This window comes from Dendrobates tinctorius, unplaced genomic scaffold (assembly GCF_039654945.1).
Source record: "Dendrobates tinctorius isolate UK_male_01 unplaced genomic scaffold, ASM3965494v1 ptg000165l, whole genome shotgun sequence".
NCBI lineage: Eukaryota > Metazoa > Chordata > Amphibia > Anura > Dendrobatidae > Dendrobates > Dendrobates tinctorius.
In genome coordinates, this window is record NW_027361832.1 from 20,744,689 (window position 1) to 20,769,373 (window position 24,685).

Consider the following 24,685-nt stretch of genomic DNA (forward strand, 5'->3'; position numbering starts at 1 on the left):
CCCTCGGTCACTGACGCTGCATTCCCAGCAGCTCATTCACAAGTGGCTCTCAGCCTGGACAGTTGCATCTTGGCACGGTCCAGGTTGAAAGCTAATTATCCCCCAGACATGGATTACAGCGTGTGACAGAACGTCGGACAGGTATGGTACACTGTTGTTTTTTTATTTTACTTTTATTAGATCGAGGGCTTCGGTGGAAAGAGGAGAGGCTATAATTATGGTTTAATTAAGATTATTAAAGGAGTCTGTGTCATTTTTTCAGTTAAAGGACTTTATTCTTGGTGTGTTTTTATACAATGTGACTATGAGGTTAGTAATAGGGGTGTCTTTATTGACGCCTCTCTAATACTAACCTCGGTGCTTGATGTCACCTGACAATACAAGCTCCATGGAAACACACTGACGTGCACAGACCCATTCACTTAAATAGGCAAATAGCGCTCCGTTCCTCCAGAGTCTCTCCATATGGCTAAGTAGTACTGTACAGCCATATATGGGGTAGAAATTGTGGGACAAATTTTGGTGGTAAAAAACGTAGTTATTTTGTCTCCACTGCCCAATGGTATAAAATTCTGTGACGCACCCATGGTATCAATATGATCACGGCACGCCTAGATTAATTAATTGAGAGGTGTAGTTTGTAAAATGGGGTCATTTTTTGGGGGGTTCTGCTGTTCTGGCACCTCATGGCCTCTCCCAGTGGGTCATGGCACCTGCAAACCATAACTGTAAAATCTGGGGCTCCTTGCCTTCTGAGCTTTGTACTGTGCCTCAAAAATATTCCCGATTCCATGTAAAGTATTGGTGCACTCAGGAAAAAATGGACCCCGGTTTGTTGTAAAAAAATTTCCTCTTAGCCTTTAGAAAAATTAAATCTTGGGGCCAAAACAACATTTTAGTGGTAAAAATGTAATTTATTCTTTATTCACCACTCAGTGGTATAAAATGCTGTGAGATACATGTGGTGTCAATATGATCACAGCACCCCTAGATGAATTCATTGGGGAGTGTAGTTTGTAGAATGAGTTCATATAGAGGGGGTTTCTGTTGTTCTGGCATCTCAGGGGCTCTGCCTATGTGACATGACACCCTCACACCATTCCAGCAAATCTGAACTCCAATATGGCGCCTCTTCCCTTCTGAGCTTTGCACTATGCCTCTAAAGTATAGTATTCCCCTTCATATGGGGTATTGGCGTATTCAAGAGAAATTGCAAAACAAGTTTTAGGGTCCAATTTTTCCTGTTACCCTTGGTAAAATAAAAAATTGGGGGTAAAAACAGGATTTTTAAGTTGCTTACCGTAAAATCTGTTTCTCGGAGCCTTCATTGGGGCACACAGAGACCATGGGTGTATGCTGCTGCCACTAGGAGGCTGACACTATGCACAAAAAAGGTTAGCTCCTCCTCCGCAGTGTTCACCCCACCGACCGGCAGGGAATTCCTCAGTTAGTGAGAAAGCAGTAGGAGAAGCAACAGAATAGATTGAAAAACAGAACAGACAACTCAACTGTAAATAACCAACAAACATAAGGACAGGAGTTGTAGAACTTGGGAGGGTGCTGTGTGCCCCAATGAAGGCTCCGAGAAACAGATTTTACGGTAAGCAACTTAAAAATCCTGTTTTCTCGTTCGCCTTATTGGGGGACACAGAGACCATGGGACGTCCCAAAGCAGTCCCTGGGGTGGGAAACAAACTTCCATCAGGCCAGCGGACTCACCACCGCCGCCTGCAGAATCCTTCTACCTAGGCTGGCGTCCGCCGAAGCGTAGGTGTGGACTCTGCAGCATTTGACAAACGTGTGAACTGATGAGCAGGATGCAGCTTTGCAAAGCTGCAGCACAGAAGCTCTGTGGCGTACCGCCCAGGAGGCACCCACTGCCCGAGTAGAGTGGGCCCTGATCCCGGAGGGGCTCCGCGACGCTTAACTCGGTAGGCTTCCAAAATTGCCGATTTGATCCAGCGAGCAACAGTGGCCTTTGACGCCGGGAGACCTTTCCGCGCCCCGTCTGGAATAATGAAAAGCGACTGTCTTTCGGAAGGGAGTCGTCCTCGACAGATAGACCCTTATCGCCCTAACCAGATCCAGCTTGTTGAAGGACCGCTCTCGGGAATGAGCGGGACTCGGACAGAAGGACGGCAGAACGATCTCCTCCTTGAGGTGAAACGAAGACACCACCTTCGGATGGAAAGAGGGCGGAGGCTGTAGAACCACCTTATCATGGTGAAGTACCAGGAAGGGAGATTGGCAAGAAAGAGCTGCCAATTCCGACACGCGCCGGACGGAAGTGATGGCCACCAGAAAGGCTACCTTCCAAGAAAGGAGAGAAAGGGAAATATCTCTGATAGGTTCAAAGGGAGGACCTTGCAGAACCCCTAGAACCAGATTAAGGTCCCATGGATCCACGGGCGCCCGGTACGGCGGAACCGTGTGAGCCACACCCTGAAGAAAGGTCTTGACCTGAGGACAGGAAGCCAACGTCTTTTGAAACAAAATGGACAGTGCCGAAACCTGACCTTTCAAGGAACTGAGGGCAAGCCCCGCATCCAGTCCTGCCTGAAGAAACGCTAGGATTGAAGGGAGCGAAAAAGACATGGGCGCGAAGCCATAGGACTCACACCAAGTGAAATAGGCCTTCCAAGTACGGTAGTAGATCTTGGAAGAAGATGGCTTTCAGGCTCGGATCATGGCCTGAATTACTTGGTTGGAAAATCCTGCTTGTTTCAAAACCTCGGTCTCAACAGCAACGCCGTTAAAATGAGCGGCCGAGAATTGGGGTGGCAAATCGGACCTTGAGACAGCAGATCTGTTCTGTCTGGAAGCTTCCAGGGGGCGTCCGCGAGAAGGTTGACAATGTCCGCGAACCAAGACCTTCTGGGCCAATTCGGGGCAAGGAGAATGACTGGAATTCCTTCTGCCTTGATCTTCTTCAACAGCTTGGGCAGAAGAGGCAGGGGAGGGAACAGGTAGGGGAGTTCGAACTGCGACCAAGGAACGGCCAGAGTGTCGGCGCCCACTGCCAGAGTGTCTCGAGACCTGGAAACAAACTGTGGGACTTTCCTGTTGAGGCGAGACGCCAGGAGGTCTACGTCCGGGGTGCCCCACCGACGGAAGAGCAGAAGAAACACCTCCGGATGTAGGGACCACTCCCCCGCCGCGAGGCCCTCCCGGCTGAGAAAATCGGCGGCCCAGTTGTCTACGCCGGGAATGTGTACCGCGGAGATTGTCAGAACGGAGATCTCTGCCCAAAGAAGAATCTTGGACACCTCCGCCAGAGCTGAGACACTCTGTGTCCCCCCTTGGCGGTTGACATACGCCACCGCTGTGGCATTGTCTGTCTGAATCCGGACAGGCAGTCCCTTGAGGAGTTTCTCCCAGTGAACGAGAGCCAGATGGATCGCTCGAATCTCTAGGACGTTGATCGGCAGAGCTGAATCCCGATCCGACCATCGGCCCTGAACCGTGTGGTTGCGGAACACTGCCCCCCAGCCGAGGAGACTGGCATCTGCTGTTACTATCTGCCAGTGAATGGGAAGAAAGGAACGACCCGATAGAATGAGAGGCGACGTCAACCACCAGTTGAGGGACCGCTTGATCCGGTATGAAAGATGAACAGGGCAATCCAGGGACAGAGGCGATCTGTTCCACCTCAACAGAATGGCCTGCAGGAGAGGTCTGGCGTGAAATTGGACAAAGGGAACTGCCTCTATCGCCGCCACCATCTTTCCCAGGACCCTCATGGCTTTACGGAGGGACGGGAGTCGTGTGATCTGCAGCGATCGTACTTCCTGCTGCAGGGAGAGAATCTTCTCTTGTGGGAGAAAGACCCTTGACCGACGAGTGTCGAACCGTAGGCCGCCTAGAAAGACAAGAGGTTGGGTAGGAATCAGAGAGGACTTTTTCCTGTTGATGATCCACCCGAAATTGGAAAGAGTGTCCAGGACGATTGACAAACTTTGGTGAGCCTGTTGAAATGAGGGAGCTTTGATCAGAATATCGTCGAGGTACGGGAAAAGAACGAGACCTCTGACCTTCAATGAAGCCAACAACGCAGCCATGATCTTAGTGAAGACTCTGGGAGCGGTGGCAAGACCGAAGGGCAGTGCGACGAACTGGTAGTGGTGCTGCCGAATCGCGAGACGCAGTAACTTCTGATGTCCGGAGAAAATTGGAACATGTAAATAGGCATCTTGGATGTCTATTGAGCACATGAATTCCTGCTCCTCCATGGAAGCGATGACCGAGCGAAGCGACTCCATGCGGAATTGGCGAAGGCGGACCCTCTTGTTGAGCGGCTTGAGAACCAAGATGGGTCGAGCTGCGCAGTTTGTTTTTTTTTTCGGCACTACAAATAGGTTCGAATAGAACCTTGTGAAGCGCTCCGATTCGGGAAAGGGCACAATCACCCCGGAACTGAGGAGAGAGGCGATAGCCGTAGAGAGCCCCGAGATCAAGGCTGGATCTTTTGGAGGCTGGGATTCGAAGAAACGATCCCGTGGAAGAGAGACGAACTCTATCTTGTATCCTGAGGATACGACCTCCCTGACCCAAGCTTCCTCTACGGAGGCCAGCCAAACGTCCCTGAAGGAAGCCGATCTCCCAATTGGAAGGACCCCTCGAGTGCCCGACGACAGTCATGCTGAAGTAGACCGTCCAGATCTAGATCTGGACGGTCTGCCCTGGGAAGAGTGGGATCACCAGGAAGGAGTGGGTCTGAAGGAAACTTTCTATCCTGGCGAGCCTGCGGTCTCTGTTGGCTGGAGTTGTCTGCCGTATTGAAACGGCGGAAAGCCCGAAAGGGTCGAAACTGATGCCTTAGTGGAGGACTGCGAGGCTTGGACTGAGGGAGGAGTGAACTCGTGCCTCCAGAGGCGTCCTTAATAATCTGGTCCGATTGGGACCCAAAGAGGCGCACCCCCTGAAAAGGCAGGTTAGTGAGGGACTTTTTAGAAGACAAGTCCGCTTGCCAGGCCTTTAGCCAAATTGTACGTCGAATTGCAACTACGTTGCTTGACGCCTGAACTGCGCAGGATGCGGCATCCAAGGAAGCGGAAAGAAGATAGACCCCCGCATGGAAGATCTGATTGGCGAGATCGGCCAAACGCTCCGGTTGCGCTTTATCCAAGATGCCCTGACGAAGGTAGTCTGCCCACGTGGCTATGGCCTTTGCTGCCCAGGAAGAAGCCAAGCTTGGACATACCGCCGCTGAAGCCGCTTCGAAGGCAGACTTCGCCAGGTATTCTATAATCCTGTCATTAGAATCCTTTAGGGACGCCACACCTGAAAGCGGGAGAACCGTATTATTGGAAAGCCTGGACACGGGCGGATCCACCGAGGGAGAAGCAGACCAGTTGTCCGTGAGCTCCTTAGCGAATGGATAGAGTACACCGAGACGCTTTCCTCTTTGAAAGCGTCTGGTCGGATCCTCTCTTTCCCTGGTAAAAATCTTTCCAAACTCGGAATGGAAAGGAAATACCCTGGAGGGAGTTTCTGCCCGTCTGAACGAAACCTCCTGATCTGAGGATTTCGCAGGGGAGTCAGCAATATCGAAGGTATGATGGATCGCTGCAATGAGGTTCTGCACTGTGAACTTCATGTTTGCATCCTGGTCTGAATCCAGCTCTAAAATCCCCTCAGATGACCTGTCCGAAAGCGCTTCACCTGACTCGGGAGAGGAGGCCCGAGTGGGAGGCTGCTGAGAAGGGCTATGCGGTGAGATGGGGCGAGGAGAGGATTCCGGCTGGGTCTTTTGCGACTAACGCTGGCTGACTCAGATGGAATAACTTGGGACCTGCTTGGCCCTGCCGAAGAGTCCAGGGGCAACGTATCCAGAACGGTCACCAGGGACTGAGACACCTTGGTGAGGTCTGCCACTGATTGAGATAGAGAGGAGGCCCAGCCAGGCGTGGGGGGGTTCACCCTCACCTGGGGCAGTAGATGGCCCCTGGACGGCGTCAGGCTGAAGTTAGACATAGTGAAAAGCTAAGGTAGTGCCGGAAGGTTGGGGGACAGAGGGCGGAGAAGGGTCAGTCTGCAGTGCAGAGCTACTCACGGTCCGGTGTCCCCAGAAGCGATGCTCTGCGACCTGTCAGTGGATGCGGGTCAGAGCGAAATCCGGCCGACAGACCACCTGAGCGAAAAACCAGCTGGCAGATGATGATATCCGGTGACGAGCTGGTGTCCGGCTGACAGGCTGGGAAAATGGCGCCTGCCTGAGAAAGAGCGCGCGTCCAGGAGACGAGGGAGGGCGGAGCACACCACAGGGTTAAAACTCTCTGCCCTCTGGCCCATAGCAGGCTGGGCATGTGAAGGACAGGCGGTGGGAGGGCCTGGGAAGAGCGGGAGAGAAGCCCGCTTAGAAGAAAGGGGCGGGGGGCGTGGCCGCGACGCTGCGGTAGGCCCGAACTAAAGCCGGGGCCTAAATTAGTTGCGGCGGCCGCCTGTCAGCAGGGGGTCGGCGCGGAGGTCGGAAAAAGGACGCCGCCGCCGCCGGAAGCCGCGTCCAAGGGAAGGAGGGGAAGAGGCCCTGTACTCCCTGTCCCCAGAAAGGGGGGAGGGAAGGGGGGAACGCGGGGGCCAGCAATATGGAGCATGGTGTGCCTATGGGCGTAGGGAGACTCCGCAGCGCCCGCTCCCTGTGCCATTGAAGAGGCGCACCCCCTGTCCGTCGGGAATGGGCAGCCAGGTAAATAAAAAATCCATACTCACCCATCCCCGATCCGTTACCTGGGACTGAAGAACTCCTGCGTCTCATCCAACCGACAGGCTCTGGTAGGCGAGTGGGAGGGAGACTGGCGACAAGGACCCCTGGAGTCGCTGGCACGTCTTGGTGTCGGCGTCCGTCTGGCTGGTCCTGCCGCGGAGAATTGCAAGGATACGGGGTGGCAGTACACGCCGTACTCGCAGACTCCATGTGGGAGTACAGATGTGACTTTTCACTCTGTATCCCTCCGTAGAACCTGTAAAGGAACGACGCACGACGAGGTAGATATGGGTCTAATGAAAGACCCGTGTCCACCTCCTACTGACACTAAGCTAAACTGAGGAATTCCCTGCCGGTCGGTGGGGTGTACACTGCGGAGGAGGAGCTAACCTTTTTTGTGCATAGTGTCAGCCTCCTAGTGGCAGCAGCATACACCCATGGTCTCTGTGTCCCCCAATAAGGCGAACGAGAAAAGATCATTTTTTTTAAAAAAAAATTGATTTTTATCTTTATGACTCTAGGTTATAATCTTCTGTGAAGCACCTGGGGGGGTTCAATGTGCTCACTACACATCTATATAAGTTCCTTGGGGGGAGTCTACTTTCCAAAATGGTGTCACTTGTGGGGGGTTTCCACTGTTTAGGCACATCAGGGCTCTCCAAACGCGACACTGCGTCCGATCTCAATTTCAGCCAATTTTGCGTAGAAAAAGTCAAACGGCGCTCCTTCCCTTCCGAGCTCTGCCATGCGCCCAGTGGTTTACCCCCACATATGGGGTATCAGCGTACTCAGGACAAATTGCACAATAACTTTTGTGGTCCAATTTCTCCTGTTACCCTTGGGAAAACAAAAAAAATTTTGGATCTGAAGTAAATTTTTTGTAAAAAAAAAAAGTTAAATGTTAATGTCTCTTTTTTAAACATTCCAAAAATTCCTGTGAAGCACCTGAAGGGTTAATAAACGTTTTGAATGTGGTTTTGAGCACCTTGAGGGGTGCAGTTTTTAGAATGGTGTTACTTTTGGGTATTTTATTTTATATAGACCCCTCAAAGTGACTTCAAATGTGAGGTGGTCCCTAAAAAAAAAAAAACGGGTGTTGTAAAAATGAGAAATCGCTGTTTAACTTTTAACCCTTATAACTTCCTAACAAAAAAAATTCTGGTTCCAAAATTTGTGCTGATATAAAGTAGACATGTGGGAAATGTTACTTATTAAGTATTTTGTGTGGCATACCTCTGTGATTTAAGGGCATGAAAATTCAAAGTTGGAAAATTGCAAAATTTTCAAAATTTTCACCAAATTTCCGTTTTTTTCCATAAATAAACGCAAGTTATATCAAAGAAATGTTACCACTATCATGAAGTACAATATGTCACGAGAAAACAAGCGTTCCAGAGTTATTACCTCATAAAGGGACAGTGGTCAGAATTGTAAAAATTGGCCCGGTAATTAACATGCAAACCACCCTCTGGGGTTAATGGGTTCTCTGAGAAATGCACTAAAATAAATTAAATACATAATACACTTTTAAAATATTAAACATTTTTCTTAATACCTGTATATAGCAAAAAGGTATGCTTTAGTTTGTGTACTCTGTCAGGATTCCAAGATGGCAGCTACCACCAATCACAACTGGTCCTAAATTTCAGAGGACATGCAGTAGGAGCAGGATGGGCTGCCAGAAGCAAGAGACAGAGGGCACGTCAGAGCAGTGTCCAGTCAGGCATCCTGAACACACAATCCTCTGTTCAGTCATCCTGACAGGACACGGAGTTGAGCCGGACTATAGGAGAAGACAAACACCTTTCCTCAGCTGACTGAGAATGATCATCCATCTCAATCACCCTGACAGGAGGACATGAAGTGGAGCCGGACTATAGGAGAAGGCAAACACCTTTCCTCAGCTGACTGAGAATGATCATCCATCTCAATCACCCTGACAGGAGGACATGAAGTGGAGCCGGACTATAGGAGAAGACAAACACCTTTCTTCAGCTGACTGAGAATGATCATCCATCTCAATCACCCTGACAGGAGGACATGAAGTGGAGCCGGACTATAGGAGAAGGCAAACACCTTTCCTCAACTGACTGAGAATGATCATTCATCTCAGTCATCCTGACAGTTTTGACTTGTTGCTTCTCGCAGTCCGTCCTACAGCCTGTCCCGGTACTTGCTTTATGTAAAATCCGGACAGAGCGCACTAGATAAAGCTTACCCTTTTTGCTATACATATTGCTAAAAGCATTTAGAAAAAAGTTTAATATTTGTGTATTACTTATTTTAATTATTACATTTCTTGGAGACCCCCGTTAACAAATCAGCTAAGTGTTTTAGAAAGCATTACTAGACCGGACAGGCAATATTCACACTGACCGTGCAAAATAAAGACACTTACTTTCTCATTGGCTGCATCTATGTCCTTTTGCTTCTTACTCGCTACTTTTACGAGCTCGGCCTGGTGTGTGGCCAGGATGGACTCTAACTGTCTCCTAAATGCGTCATCCACAGAATGAAGCTTCTCCATCACCACCCTGTGCACAAAGAAATCAGTGGTGAAAGGTGACCGGTGGGTGCACTCCACGCCCTTGATCATTAATGAAATGTCCGACTGGTCAAGGAAGTGAAAAGATGTATGGCAATCTATTAATTTCCGGAGGTGACCACTTGGGATTGAACGCCCCAGTATTAGATGACGGCAGTCATATCTCCACCTGTCCCGCGCAGAACTTCATGCATAGTGCAGGAACCCCACATAGATTTTTATTTGCAGAAATCTCTGCACTGAACTAAAGAGAGAAAGTGTTGAGGTACAAAAAAGCCAAACGTACAAAGGCTGATAGTCTCTCTCTGGCACCCCGTGACGCCATTTTGTTATAGACCTCTTGGAGTATAAATGATACGGATACACGATAGACAGTCATTAAACATCAAACACGGTCACTAACCATTTTGATAAAAAGGTGGGCTTCACTGCCTCCTTCCAAAGTTTCTGTAAACCAGAACAGCTTTCTACTTACTTATGGCTATGGAGGCTTTTGTCTCTCTCTTCAATCAGCTTCTTCTCCTTGGCATCAAAATTCTCTTTCATCTGCCTGACTTGTGTTTCAAGCTGGCTTAGTAATTCTGCTTTATGCTGCCACTTCTTATTCATTGCACTATGAATAGAAAGAGCAAATGCCTGAAATGAGCCAAGAGTCCACATCAAACAGCACAAGCTACATTTAGTAAAACCTCTGCTCCGCCGGCTGCCTAATCACCTGTAAGCACTCTTCACATCCAGCAGCTCGGCCTCCTTTTCTTCAAGCTGAAACTTGATTTCTTCTTTTCTCGCCGTCTGCCGTTCCAGCTTCTCTTTCGCTTCTTGCAATTGTGTTGCTCTTTCATCGTTTTGCTCTCTTAACGTTTTCTCTGTCTCCAGATTTTCAGCACGTAATTTTCTTATTCGTTCGTCCCTTTCCTGCAATCCCTGACAAAAGAATGTGTAAGAAATGTACCAATCCGTGTGAAACAGTTTCTTCCAGCTCAGATAGGAAGCGGAGACCGGTGGGGGATGCTGGCAACAACACGGAGGAGCGGTGGGGGGCTCGGGACCACCATGACCTCATTTCTTTTTTTATTTGATTTGTGGACAAACACTTTTGATTTTAGAATTTTCTTCTTGAATTGTGTGCAACAACACAGATGTATGTTTCCCATTTATTCCTCTATGGTCACTATTATTACCTAGCATACATTGGAGTGTGTATAAAGGAGACATATTACGCAGGCAATTGTTATATTAGTCAGGGCATAAATAGGTTTTACAGACATTTAAAGGGAATGTCAGATTTTTGCTGTGTAATCCAAGAACAGCACAATGTAAGGGCAGAGAGACCCTGATTCCAGCGATGGGTCACTTTCTATGTTGTGTTTCGCTGTTTCATTAAAATCAGTTGTTTTATCAGTATAAGATTACATGCGCAGTAGTTCTCTGCAGCTCTCATGCCCAAGATTCCCAGCCCCACAGTGCGAATAAATTATAAGCGACTGCGGGGCGGGATCTCTGGCCGCGCGTCAGCGCATTCACGATAGGAAGGCCAGGATGTGATGTGATAGCACGGGCAGCGCTAACTGCGCATGCCCAAGAAAATATAGTACAGCGCAGGCGCCAGGATTTCAAAAGAACGCTGAGGAGGCGGAGCAAGGGCTCAAGGAAGAAAAGAGTGATGGATGCGAGGCGTCTGTCAGAGGGGGAAAGACCTGCCCCCCCGGTCAAAATTCAAGTATTTTTGACCAATTTTAAAAACGATTATTTCTGCGGTGGAAGGGAGGCTAAGTAAAAGAGCCACCTTGGCAGAATGCAGCATTAGTGCTGCACAAGGTGGCTCTTTTACTTAAAAAAGCCTGGGGGGGGGGGTGACAGGTTCCCTTTAACCAAGACAAATCTACTAGTTTTTTTTTTGTGTGTTGTTTACGGGAGACATTGCACATCTATATAAAGATGCAAACTTGAGTCCTTTCTGCACCGCATGCCAACTGTTGCAGCAGAAGCCCTCCCATATTGTGTGTATATGTGATTTTATGTTTATGTCTAAAAGGTACAGTAAATCTATAAATAATTTAAAAAAAAAAGCGAAAGAGATACAAAAATACATAACAAAAAGAAGATCGGATTTTATGCATATACCTGGAAGACTTGGAGTTATCTTACGGCTTTCGGATAATATATTTTCACTTGATCTCTACCATTTTCATCTGTCAGGTAGATGGAAGGGCAGAGCCTACTGTAGGATGACCAATGGGGGGGGGGGGCTCCTACTGCAGCCAGCTGCTTACAACAACCAGGCACTTGGCTATAAGAAGGAGATTTGGAGAAATGGCGCATCTCCAGAGACTCAAATTATGTGAAATGTGAATATTATTTTCTCAGCTCTTATTCAAGTATGAGGGAGGATCTAATCATAGGAAAGGTGGAGATTAATGGAGGAAATGTTGGGATTTTTTGTGCTGTTTTATTTCTTCTATGTTTGGTATTCTTTCAGCTGGATTTAGATGGCCCAGTGGTCCCCTTTATTTGTGAGTGGAGCACTGCAGGCATTAGCCACTGGTCCTGCTATGCTGATGACCCTTTACAATACATGGTCCTGATTGTAGAAGGGGATGAGTAGAAGAATACTAAATGATGGTAGTAATGAAGCTCTACAACAGGAGCCGCCGAAATGAAAAGCAATCAATCCTGCCCAGTAAGTAGAGGGCGAGTCTGGGGCAACCTATACAAACTAATACGCTCATGGACTCACTTCTTTTAGTTTCCGAATAGTTTCAGTTTGATCATCCACCATTTTGCTTTTGATCCTCAGTGCATCATTATCTCTTTCATTTTGCTTTTTCAATGTCTCCAGCTCTGCGGAAAGAACGTCAATTTTTGCTTCCAGCCTTCCCCGGTCCTGGGCCAGTGCAACTCCTGGAGAAAAATAGTTGGATGTTTTCAAGGGATTATTTATAAATGAGATTTTCTCCTCACTGGAAATAAAGTGTATTCGGTGTATAACAAAACTTTCTTATACACTTGGGAGTATTCATCTTTCATGATTTTTTTTTTTTTTAAGATGAATGCCAGCTCTGATTGCATCTGAATCTCTTTTTGACCTGCTAGAAAAGGTTGCAAAACGACGCCTACACAGTTGGATGCGGCTGCCAGTGACTCCACTGTACAAAAAATATACTTAAGTCTGAAAGTGGAACTCCTTCAACAGAGAAAACGGGATCCAACTGCATCCTGGTCTAGCAGTTTGCATTAAACACATACGCCTCTGTTCACATCTCATTTCTCTATCCATTCTGCACATACACTGGTAAAACCCAAATGCAACTGCTAAATGCATCTTTCTGCCCCCATGCACCATCAAATGCTAGAAAATAATGAGATGTGAATGGAGCCTCAATTGTATGCCAAAAACACTGGGCACACTTAGCTTCACAAAGAGCTACTGTGAATGCATCCGGAAATGAACATTGAAGGTTTCTGGGAAATGACAAAAAATACAAGAAGTCACCGACACTGTGGACTGCATGGATAGTCAATACAATGCCGGTTCGCTTTGTAGCAGTCAGAGCGATAAAGGAACCAAATGTTACCAGGAATTGTAAAAGGTCAAAGTTGAGCAAAAAGATTTGCCAGAAACTGATCCCGCAGCCAAGTCGGTAGTCCATGGCTGCTGGACCAGAGACTTGCTAACCTTCTCATATCGGATGCCATTGCCTATCACCGCCACCAATTATAAGACCTGACGCAACTTCATCATTGCAGAGTCACACGCACATGGCGTCACACTGGGCCTACTAATCAAAAGACATGCTAGCAGGTAGGAGAAAGATGGCAGGGCTATCGTCTTCCAGCCATGGACTCCCGACTTGGCTATCAACCAGGGTACTGCAAGTCTTTTTGCTCAACTCTTGTGAACTTGCATTATTACAAAATGTAGTAAAAAATGCATGATTTTTCATTTAATATAGGTTATAATTACATACGGTAACTTAACATGAATGTTTAAGCGTGTATAACTGGGAAATTATTACTAGACGCACAATGTCAAAAGTCTCAAAACGTGCAGTTTTTCTATGGCCTGATCTCCCACAATGCTAACGACTAGATATTGTGGCTCGGGTGTGAAGAATATGGTCTTGTCTATCGTGAAGCATTTTAGGGTTTCATTACAAAGCACAATGGTTTTTACAACCCAATTTAGATAAAGTCTGGTGGGGGCAATAATCAGGGTCTTCTCCTTGAATCCACCACTATACTGTAAGCTAGATTGATGCTGTCTACGTTGGCCTCCATGTGATAATATATCTCCACATAGTATGCGCCCAGCCACACCGCTTCACCCAGTAACACCATCTTATCTCTGGAGATTGAAGCCAGGCGGGTGTCTATCAGTGGATTCCTAGAATAGCTTCTAGTTAAAAGGGGATTGTCTTTGTCATATACAATTAAAAAAGAAAAAAATTCTAAAAGTTCTGTAAAACTGAAAAATAGGATTCAATGGCTTCACCTTGCTGAGTTAATTCTTGTCCCCAGATTTTCCTTTCCGCTTTTAATCCATCGATCAGAGACTCTTGGGCTGTGAGCTGTGATAGGAGTTTGGATTTCTCCTGCTTCAGTAGCTCAATCTGAACAGTTTTTCGCTTTTCTTCTTCCGCCACCATCTCAAGGCTGCGGATTCTGCTCTATAGTAAGAGAAGTGTCCATATTAATCAAAGTGATCAAAGCCTAATCTACTATATAATCGTCTAATTCTGTCTGTCTGTTTGTAATGGAAATCCCGCGTCGCTGATTGGTCGCGGCCGGCCTGGCGCCACCAGAGACAGACGCAGTCCGGCTGCGAATTGGCGTGGAATTCGAGTGATGCACGCCACCGTCGGAGAGAGACCCCTGAAAGATAAGAAAAAAAAAAGAGTTAGATTATACTCACCGCAGCGTTAGGTCCGGTCCGATAGGTGTCACCGTCCCGTCCGGCGCCTCCCATCTTCATACGATGACGTCCTCCTCCTTGCTTCTTCGGCTCCTGCACACGCATACTTTATCGGCCCTGTTGAGGGCAGAGCAGAGTACTGCAGTGTGCAGGCGCCGGACCTCTCTGACCTTTCCCGGCGCCTGCGCACTACAGTAATTTACTCTACCCTCAACAGGGCAGATAAAGTACGCCTGCGCCGGAGCCGAGGGAGAAGCAAGGAGGAGGACATCATCGTATGAAGATGGAAGGCGCCGGACTGGACCGTGACACCCACTGCCCCCGCCCCCCGGTGAGTATAATCTAACATGTTTTTCTTATTTTTCAGGTTTCATCGGGGGCTTATCTACAGCATTACAGAATGCTGTAGATAAGCCCCTGATGGCGGTGGCCCCAGCTTATGGGTAAAAAATGGGGTGACAGATTCCCTTTAAATAAACTACATACATATCCTAGAAAACCTGATGCGTTAGAATTGGGCCACCATCTAGTCATAGATAATAACTCATGTAATGGGTTAACATGAACACTGGATTTGTGCAGCTTTTGTGCTGTCTTCACAGTTATTCAGCTTTTTCTCACAATCTACAGAGGATCTGAATAGTGTGAAAAAATAATGTAATGTGTCCTAAGGAATTGTGTGACTCATGGTCATCCAAAGGATCACATGTTCTTAGCATGTGAGGTGGGGATCACTAATCATGAGGGCCCCCTGCATCGACTGAAGCTTTGTGTCCTCCACCATAAGTCTTGCAGCAATATCATGGGACACCTTGGTAGTGACATCTCCAAAAGGTAGCTTTTACCATTGGTGAGGTCTGGGGATCACAGAATGAAAAGTGTAAAAACACGCCCATGTGATTAAAATTCCTAGTCTTTCCGAAATGAGTGGTTAGGAATTTCCTACCTCAAAGAATGAACTTATAAAAGGAACATGTCAGCTGGATTTCACACCCCAAACTATTTACCGTATTTTTTGCTTTATAAGACGCACCCCCAAAATGTTGAAGTAAAAAAGAAATATTTTTATGTTACAGTAAATGGGGGGTCTGTCTTATAATGCCAGTGTCCGTCTTACAAATCATATATATTTCCTTCATCCTGGTATCTATTAAACCCCCATTCTGGCACATGGCCCCCTTGTGCTGTCACATGGGCCCCCTGTGCTGCTGGCACAATGCCCCACTGTGCTGCTGGCATGCACATGGCTCCCCCATCCCATCCTGGATATGCCCCCCTGTGCTGCTAGCACGCACATGGCTCCCCCATCCCATCCTGGATATGCCCTCCTTTGCTGCTGGCACATACGTGACCCCCCCCATCCCATCCTGGATATGCCCCCCTGTGCTGCTGGCACACACATGGCCCCCCCCATCCCATCCTGGATATGCCCCCTTGTGCTGCTGGCACGCACATGGCCCCCACATCATATCCTGGATATGCCCCCCTGTGCTGCTGGCATGCACATGGCCCCCCCCATCCCATCCTGGATATGCCCCCCTGTGCTGCTGGCACACACATGGCCCCCCCCATCCCATCCTGGATACGCCCCCTTGTGCTGCTGGCACGCACATGGCCCCCACATCATATCCTGGATATGCCCCCCTGTGCTGCTGGCATGCACATGGCCCCCACATCACATCCTGGATATGCCCCCCTGTGCTACTGGCATGCACATGGCCCCCCCATCCCATCCCAGATATGCCCCCTTGTGCTGCTGGCACGCACATGGCCCCCACATCACATCCTGGATATGCCCCCCTGTGCTGCTGGCATGCACATGGCCCCCACATCACATCCTGGATATGCCCCCCTGTGCTGCTGGCACGCACATGGCCCCCCCATCCCATCCTGGATATGCCCGCCTGTGCTGCTGGCACACACGTGACCCCCCCATCCCATCCTGGATATGCCCCCCTGTGCTGCTGGCACGCACATGGCCCCCACATCCCATCCTGGATATGCCCCCCTGTGCTGCTGGCACGCACATGATAAAATAACAAACAGTTAACTCACCTTCCGATGATGGCTCTGTGCTCCCAGCTCCCCCGCGGCTCTTCCTGTCTGTGCTGACAACCAGGAGCTGCTCATACAGGCATTTCATTGTAGCTGCAGGACCTTCCATCACATGACCACAGTGCTGCACATTGGGAGTCACGTGACCGCAGGTCCTACTGGCACACACAGGAAGAGCCAGTGGGGAGATGGGAGCACAAAACCATCATCAGAAGGTGACTATAGTGACAGGGCAGTGGGGGGAAAGTGCAGGCACATGCAATATGCGCTGCTCCCTTGTCCACCAGCTTGGCGCGGCTTCAGCACCGAGGTGATGGACAGCGGGTGCAGTAAATATTACATGAGCCTAATAAGCGGGAGCACAGGACCTCACGCTGTCTCTGCAGCCAACTCACCCCAGCCCCCTGACACCACTCCAGAGTTGCCCACCCCTCCCCTCTACAGCAAACATTCGGATTATAAGACGCACCCCCCACTTTCCCCCAAAATTTGGGGGAACAAAAGTGCGTCTTATAATTAGAAAAATACGGTATATGTGAATGTAGCTCTTTCAAAGACAATTCCAGTAATACCGTTACATGGCCAGTCCTTTCTTCTTATATTGGGAAATCAGTGTTTGAATTGACATGCATATGGCTATTATACATCTGAAGCCTCTGTCACTCCAGCTCTGTTCCTCGCCTCCTCCTGCTTGACCAAAGACTCGTTAGCATGGAGTCATACATCATAGAGGCCATCGGTCAAGAAGGAGGAGGCGGCACTGGATGGGGAATAGAGCTGGAGTGACAGAGGCTTCAGATCTAAAAATTACTTCTTCATCCTCATTTGCATCTGAATTCCAACGCTGATTTCTCTACATGCACATAAAGAAATTTCAAAGAGCCACATTTATTTATATTATTGCCTTGTAATGTTTTCATTTCCTGTTCTGCCCAGATGTCACCGTATCCCAGAATTCCATGCGGAGAAAGTTCACTAACCGCCTTATTGGGAAACCCAAGTGATGGGTGTCTCAATATGGAAACTGCTGCTGGTACCAACCTATTGCGCGGTACCACCAGCGGAGCACTGTAGCACCACACACACACACACACACACACTCTCTCACAGCCTCTTGCGAGGCACCACCAGCGGAACACCGTCGCACTGCAATGCTGATCCCGGCGGCAGATGCGCGACTTGTCTACAGGCAGAGGAAGCCGGTCACATTAAAGTTGATTTTAAAAATTGTCTGTGTCGGACCGTGTATGGAGCATACCACATCTCCTGGGCAGGGGAGGAAGCAAAAGATAATACTGACATTACAGCAGGGGATCACAGAGGATTCATTTTGTGAGGTAAAATATTTCACTGACTGTTTTTAAACAATATTTTACCTCACAAAATGTATCCTCTGCGATCTCCTGCTTAATGTCAGTATTTGCTTCCTCCCCTGCCCAGGAGCTGCACATGGGAAGAGATAGAGTGGATAGGTGGGTGAGCACATGGGGAGAGAGATTCTCAACGCTGCAAAGCCTGCCCCCATCGTGACATTACCGTCCTCTAGATAGATAGATAGATAGATAGATAGATAGATAGATAGATAGATCTTGGAGGGTGAAATCCTGCTGACAGATTTCCTATAACAAGGTGAAGAAACACACAAAACCAACCTACTTTGAGAGAATTTGTGTTTTCTTGCTTTGCTTTGGTGAGGTCTGCTATTCTGGTCTTCTGCTCCTTTACCATGGTAGTGAGCTCCTGAATTAAACTCGCAGATTGCTTCTCTTTATGGCGGCTGTGAGAAAGCGCTTCTTTATGTTCCGCTAGCTCTGCCGTGACGATATCAAACCCATCTTTAACCTATCACATTGAGAACCACATTTATTTTCTACAAATCCTGCGGTTGTGATAATGAACAACTCATTTGAAATTTGCTTTACTTGATAAATTCTCCTAGATGCGATTGGTCACCAAAATATGAGGTCATCAAAAATAGCACAAACTGCCCCAAATCTGTCAACATTGCCCACGTGCCATGACAAATCCAGCAGATGTAATGATTCTCATATCTAAATCACTTTTATAGACACTTCTCAAAAGATTCTAGGTGCAGATATAAAGTGTGTAAAGCACATAATACACTGCAGGGCGCAGGTAATTTGCAGTGCAATCGGTGACAGAAGTCTGAAGTGATGACCTACACTCGCCTTTATACGAGAGTTATTGTCACTTGGCCATTACCACAGACCGTGCAGTGAATTATTCTGGCTGTGCGACATTATCCACAAATCCCTTACAAGTTTTACTTTGGAACTTTAGAAAATGACAGTAGTCATGGTAAGACCTGCTTAATTTCAGCCAACTATTCTCAAAAACAGCACAGCGTTTGTCAACTGGATGAGGACTTCAATAGAGAAGTGTGGAGGAGACGACGGGCAGAAAATCAACTTTCTTCTGTCGCGATAAACGGAGATTCATTGGGAAACATTCTAAAACAAAAGCAGAATTCAAGGTCACAGGGATGTAAAATAGACACGAGACCCACGGAAAAGTGTAAGCTCTTGTGTCTGCACATAAAAGAAATGACAAAGGCTTCATTTCCATTACGTGACCTGCCAGGAAAGACTGTTCTATAATTCTGGCCAGAAATACAAGGAGAGATCAAGGAAGATCTTTTCAGCAGCAAAATATGAAGTTTTTAAACTTTAGGTAAGAAAGGATTGAAAAAAATACCCTAAATTTTGTTAGTTTGTTATTTTTTAGGCGAGTTCCTTAATTATCAGGTGGTGGTTTGGCGGGAAACATTTTTTATTATGAGCCTACAATAAAAGAAGCACTTCTCACCTCACTGGTTACCTGCCAGCCCAATTCCCACTGCTCTCTACTTACTGCTGCAACAACATGTGACCACTGTAGGCAATCACTGGCTGCAGCGGGTCGCTACTGTGGGCCAAGGATTGGATACTGTGTCACATGTCCCTGAGTCAGGAGGTTGGTAGAAGATTAGGTAGCTAGGGTTAGGATCAGTGAGGGGAGTACTGGATTTTTAACATATTAAACCATTTTGAGTCTTTAAAAAAAAAAAAAAAAAAAAAAATCACTCACTTGACAACCTCTTAAAGTAACAGACGCTGAAGACCCGGTGTCGGGCAGCCATAGGTTGTAGCTTCCCTGTGAATTCCGCATTACTGTCCATTCATAGTGAATGTCCAGAAGTGACTTGGAATACAAGGGCTATAGTTATGGTGCTAGAGGGGTTCTGGGGTGGGGGACAAGGGCTATAGTTATGGTGCTAGAGGGGTTCTGGGGTGGGGGACAAGGGCTATAGTTATGGTGCTAGAGGGGTTCTGGGGTGGGGGACAAGGGCTATAGTTATGGTGCTACAGGGGTTCTGGGGTGGGGGTTTGATCACGTCAACAAACCACTCAGACTCAACGTATTTAAATACATGGCTACAGAGGTTTTGCACAAAATAACTGGATGAAGAAATTTAAGGAGACGTACAAAGAACTTTCCAGGACATAATTTGGGATCTCACCCAACTTGACTGGCCCTCACCCAATAAAATGTCAACTTCCCATTCAGTCGTCTCAAAAGTTGAGGATCCAAGAAAAGCACTTCTGAGCACTTTCTGTAGTACATATAATAAAGAACTTGAAAGATTTATATGGATTTCTGAAGAATTCTTATCACTAAAGCAGCACGGATGCTCAGAAGTGCTTTTCTTGGATCCTCAACTTATGATACCTAGTGGACGCTGTCCACCTGCACGAGCTCTGCAGCAGCTATATGACTGCAACAAACGTTGAGAGTGGTTGTGTCTGAACAAAACCCATAAAGGGTGAGTACTCCAGACTACTTTTATATTTTAATTGATTTATACCAGGTGAAGCCCTATGTCTGCGCCCCCTCCCTTGTTTTCTCTCATTCAGTCGTCTCCACATTCATCATACGGAAATACCTCTTTAAATCTTCCAGATTCAATAATTAGAGCAGTGCGAAATTCGTCTTCTAGATCCGTATATTGCTGTGACAGCGCTTTCATTTTCTCCTGAAACTCCTTTATCTGCTGATTATGGAGGCGTTCTGCTCTAGACACCTCCTTAGCCACAGCTTCTTGGAACTCGGGCCCAAGTAACGACACTCGTGTATCAAGCTCCTTTCTAGAGATGAAGAACGCACATTGTTATGGAAAAGATAATCCATGGACCCTCCTCCTTGTGTGTAAATCTAGAACAGTTAGCCAACTGGGCATGGTCCTGTTAAGAAAATGTTCCCAAAGAAAAGTTGGGGGGGGTCACACCCCTTTGACTGACAAGACTAGATTTATGTAGGGAGGGCAAAAAAAATATCATGTATCAGGAACATAGAGGCACAAGACAAAATAATGGCAGAATCAAGGGAACACAGAGGCACATACAGCAGGTAAAAAAGTTACATTGAAGGTAAGTGACAGAATGGCTTTAAAGGGAATCTGTCACCAAGTTTTTGTTCAAAAATCCATATGCAGTTTGCTCCCCCTAGTGGTTGTTGAAATCAGGCAGAATAACAGAATTCATTAAAGTGAATCTATCAGCACGTTTTTGCAACCTCACGACAGTATGAGGTAGAGGTTAAAACACTAAATTCAATGATGAGTCACTTATCAGGCTGTGTGCGGTTTACGTAAAATTAAGGTTTTATCACTAGAACTGGACTAGTTGCCTTATGCCAAGCTGTCTGATCACGCCCCCTCCTGTGATAAGCAGCTCACTGCCTATAGACAATGTACATACAGAACCTGCTGTGGTCGGAGGAAGCTTTATCAGCTCTGCTTCATCCTATATCCAAGAACTCTGAATCACAAATGCTGCACCCAGTAAGTGATACATTGCTGGAATTAGGGCATCTTTCCCTACATTACACTGCTCTCAGATGAGGTAGCAAAAACCTTGTGACAGCTTCCCTTTAAGCCAAAAAAACAAACAAAAACAAAAAAGCTTGACCATCCCGAAAATAATTAATTAAACCAAGACTTTAGCCTAAAAAAGAATGGGGAATATTAACTTGAATTAACACGTATACTACATATGACGTATATATACACATATGTCGTGTCTCCCCCCTCCCTTAGCGCCAGAACCCACATCTCTTCTGGCACATGACAGCTTATCTGATCAGCTGTTATGTAAATAGCGATCCAGCCGTGGCTGTTAACATGTTGAATGCAGATTTACCGGTTGAATGGGGATCTAAAACCATATGTACATGAGGCAGAATACATAAGTATGAAAATCAAAGCATACCGGGAGATCGTAAAATCTGCAGCAAGTCGACTGTTGTTGTCACTTGCCCCGATCTGTCATTTTCTTGTACTCCACATGGGGTTTTACAAGTAGCCTGGCACACTCCCATGTGTTGTATTTCATGGGCCTACATAATGCCTATATAATGCCTCCCAAGACCTACACCTCTGTGCAGAGGTCCAGTCCAAAGTCATCATGATGTCTCCTGGCTGTCTGCGGTGTGTTGTCCATGAGTTACTGGTCTGCGATTTCCGGTAACCTTGCTACCTGTCAATGGAGGACCTTGCCTACTTGTGGATTCCAGTATCGCAACAAGTCTGCAGGTTACCGGACCTCTTCCTGTCTTTCTGCGGCTTCCAAGGTATTCGGACTTTCTAGTTTCTCTGGAGTTTTGTCTGCCACCTGTCCCCGCTCTTCTAGGACCTCTTCTACATGCACGCCCGCGGTTTTCAGGATGTCTTCCTGGCTGTGTGCAGTTTCCATGGTATTAGACTTTCTTGTTAAACCTGAGTTTTGAGTACTACCTGTATGTAATCTCTTGGATGTTCCCTACGTTCCTGCAGTTTTTTTTATTATTATTTATTTATATAGCACCATTGGTTCCATGGTGCTGTACATGAGAAGGGGTTACATACAAATTACAGAGATCACTTACAGTAAACAAACTAACAATCACAGACTGATACAGAGGGGAGAGAGGACCCTGCCCTTTCGGGCTTACATGCTACAGGATGGTGGGGAAGGAGACAGTAGGTTGGGGGGTTGCAGCAGTTCCAGTGATGGTGAGGCGGTAGCTCCAGTAGTGGTGAGGCAGCGGGGATCACTGCAGGCTTTCCTGAAGAGGTGGGTTTTCAGGTTCCGTCTGAAGGATCCGAGTGTGGTTGATAGTCGGACGTGTTGGGGTAGGGAATTCCAGAGGATGGGGGCTATTCGGGAGAAGTCTTGGAGGCGGTTGGGTGAGGAGCGAATAAGTGTGGAGGAGAGATGGAGGTCTTGGGAGGACCGGAGATTACGTGAGGAAAGGTATCGGGAGATTAGTTCAGAGATGTATGGAGGAGACAGGTTGTAGATGGCTTTGTAGGTCAGTATTAGTAATCTGAATTGGATTCGATGAGGGAATGGGAGCCAGTGAAGAGATTTGCAGAGGGGAGAAGCGGAGGAGTAGCGAGGAGAGAGATGAATTAGTCGGTCGGCAGAGTTGAGGATGGACTGGAGAGGTGCGAGGGTGTTAGCAGGGAGGCCACAGAAAAGGATGTTGCAATAGTCGAGGCGGGAGATCATGAGGGCATGCACAAGCATTTTAGTAGATTGAGGGTTGAGAAAGGGACGGATTCTGAAAATATTTTTGAGCTGGAGGCAACAGGATGTGGATAGAGCTTGGATGTGCGATTTGAAGGACAGGGCAGAGTCAAGGGTTACTCCAACGCAGCGGACCTCCGGTACAGGTGAAAGCGTGATGTTGTCAATTGTTATAGAAAGGTCAGGTAAGGAAGATCTGTGAGATAGGGGAAAGATGATCAGTTCAGATTTGTCCACATTGAGTTTGAGGAAGCGAGAGGAGATGGAGGATATGGCTGATAGACACTCTGGGATTCTGGAGAGCAGAGAGGTGACGTCTGGGCCAGAGAGGTAGATCTGAGTATCATCGGCATAAAGGTGGTACTGGAATCCGTGGGACTTTATGAGTTGCCCCAGGCAAAGTGTGTAGATTGAGAAGAGTAGGGGTCCTAGAACAGAGCCTTGGGGGACTCCAACAGAGAGCGAGTGGGATGAGGAGGTAGTGTGGGAGTGGGAGACGCTGAATGTGCGGTTGGAAAGGTATGAGGAGATCCGGGATAGGGCGAGTTCTTTGATGCCAAAGGAGGAGAGGATCTGTAGTAGGAGGCAGTTGTCACCTGTGACAAAAGCAGAGGACAGGTCTAGAAGCAGGAGTATAGAGTATTGTCCGTTAGCTTTGGCTGTATGTAGGTCGTTGGTAATTTTGGTCAGGGCTGTCTCAGTGGAATGATGGGGGCGGAAGCTAGATTGTAGATTGTCAAAGAGCAACTTAGATGAGAGGGGGAGGAAAGTTCAGTGTGGACATGCTGCTCCAGGAGTTTAGAAGCGAATGGGAGCAGCAATATTGGGCGATAGTTTCCAGCATCCCGCCTGCTTGCCTGTTGTCTTGTGTACATCTCCTGCCTGTCATGGGTTTCCAGTATACCGCCTGCTTAACTGACGTCTCCTGGATGTCTCCCGCTTGCCAGCGGTTTCCAGCATCCTGTTTGCATGTCTGTGGCTTCCAGGACTTTAATAAAACATTATTTGCCTCTATGTGTCCGCCTGTGACTTCTAGTGACTCTGCTTTCCACGTGTTATACCACCTACTACGCAGACGCCTGTGGCCCGTATGCCCACCTGGACTTTGGATTGAGAGGATTCACCTCACTGCGTGAGCCAGCCTGCTTTGTGCTGCAATTCTCATGCAAATGTTTATAATGGATTCCACATTGGTCAATGTTCTGTACTGCAGCCAAATTAGAGACCCATTCAGATTTTTTTTTCTCACGCGTTGCATTTAAAAAAATAAAAACGAGAATTTATTATATTGTAGCTATCGGGAAACCCCTTTAACCCCTTAACGACCAGAGCTATTTTTGGTTTTGCATTTTCATTTTTTGCTCCCCTTCTTCCCAGAGCCATAACTTTTTTTATTTTTTGGTCAAAATGGCCATGTGAGGGCTTGTTTTTTGAGGGACGAGTTGTAATTTTGAACGACACCATTGATTTTACCATGTCGTGTACTCGAAAATGGGAAAAAAAATTCTAAGTGCGGTGAAATTGCAAAAAAAAAAGTGCAATCCCACACTTGTTTTTGTTTGCCTTTTTTGCTAGGCTCACTAAATGCTAAAACTGACCTGCCATTATGATTCTCCAGGTCATTACAAGTTCATTGACACCAAACATGTCTAGGTTCTTTTTTATTTAAGTGGTAAAAAAAATTACAAAGTTAGCTAAAAACAAAAACAAAAAAACCCGCCATTTTCCTATTCCCATAGCGTCTCCACTTTTCATGATCTCGGGTTCAATGCCGGCTTATTTTTTGCGCACCGACCTGACATTTTAAATTATATCATTTTGAGGTAGATACAATCTTTTGATTGCACTTTATTGCATTTTAATGCAATGTTGCGGCTAACAAAAAACTTAATTCTGGTGTTTTG

General features: G+C 47.1%; 1 protein-coding gene across 4 annotated transcripts in view; it reads right to left on the bottom strand.

The window, feature by feature from the left end:
• The window catches only part of LRRCC1 (leucine rich repeat and coiled-coil centrosomal protein 1), a 98,245-nt gene that overhangs the window by 9,439 nt on the left and 64,121 nt on the right, over positions 1-24,685 (bottom strand). For all 4 annotated transcript variants that reach the window (XM_073550576.1, XM_073550577.1, XM_073550578.1 and 1 more), the window contains 7 exons: positions 20,159-20,360; positions 17,872-18,057; positions 13,741-13,915; positions 11,986-12,149; positions 9,964-10,172; positions 9,724-9,861; positions 9,102-9,237 (listed from right to left, as the gene is read on the bottom strand). In XM_073550576.1, coding sequence (XP_073406677.1) covers positions 9,102-9,237; positions 9,724-9,861; positions 9,964-10,172; positions 11,986-12,149; positions 13,741-13,915; positions 17,872-18,057; positions 20,159-20,360 — 1,210 coding nt within the window. The remainder of the gene's footprint in view (positions 1-9,101; positions 9,238-9,723; positions 9,862-9,963; positions 10,173-11,985; positions 12,150-13,740; positions 13,916-17,871; positions 18,058-20,158; positions 20,361-24,685) is intronic.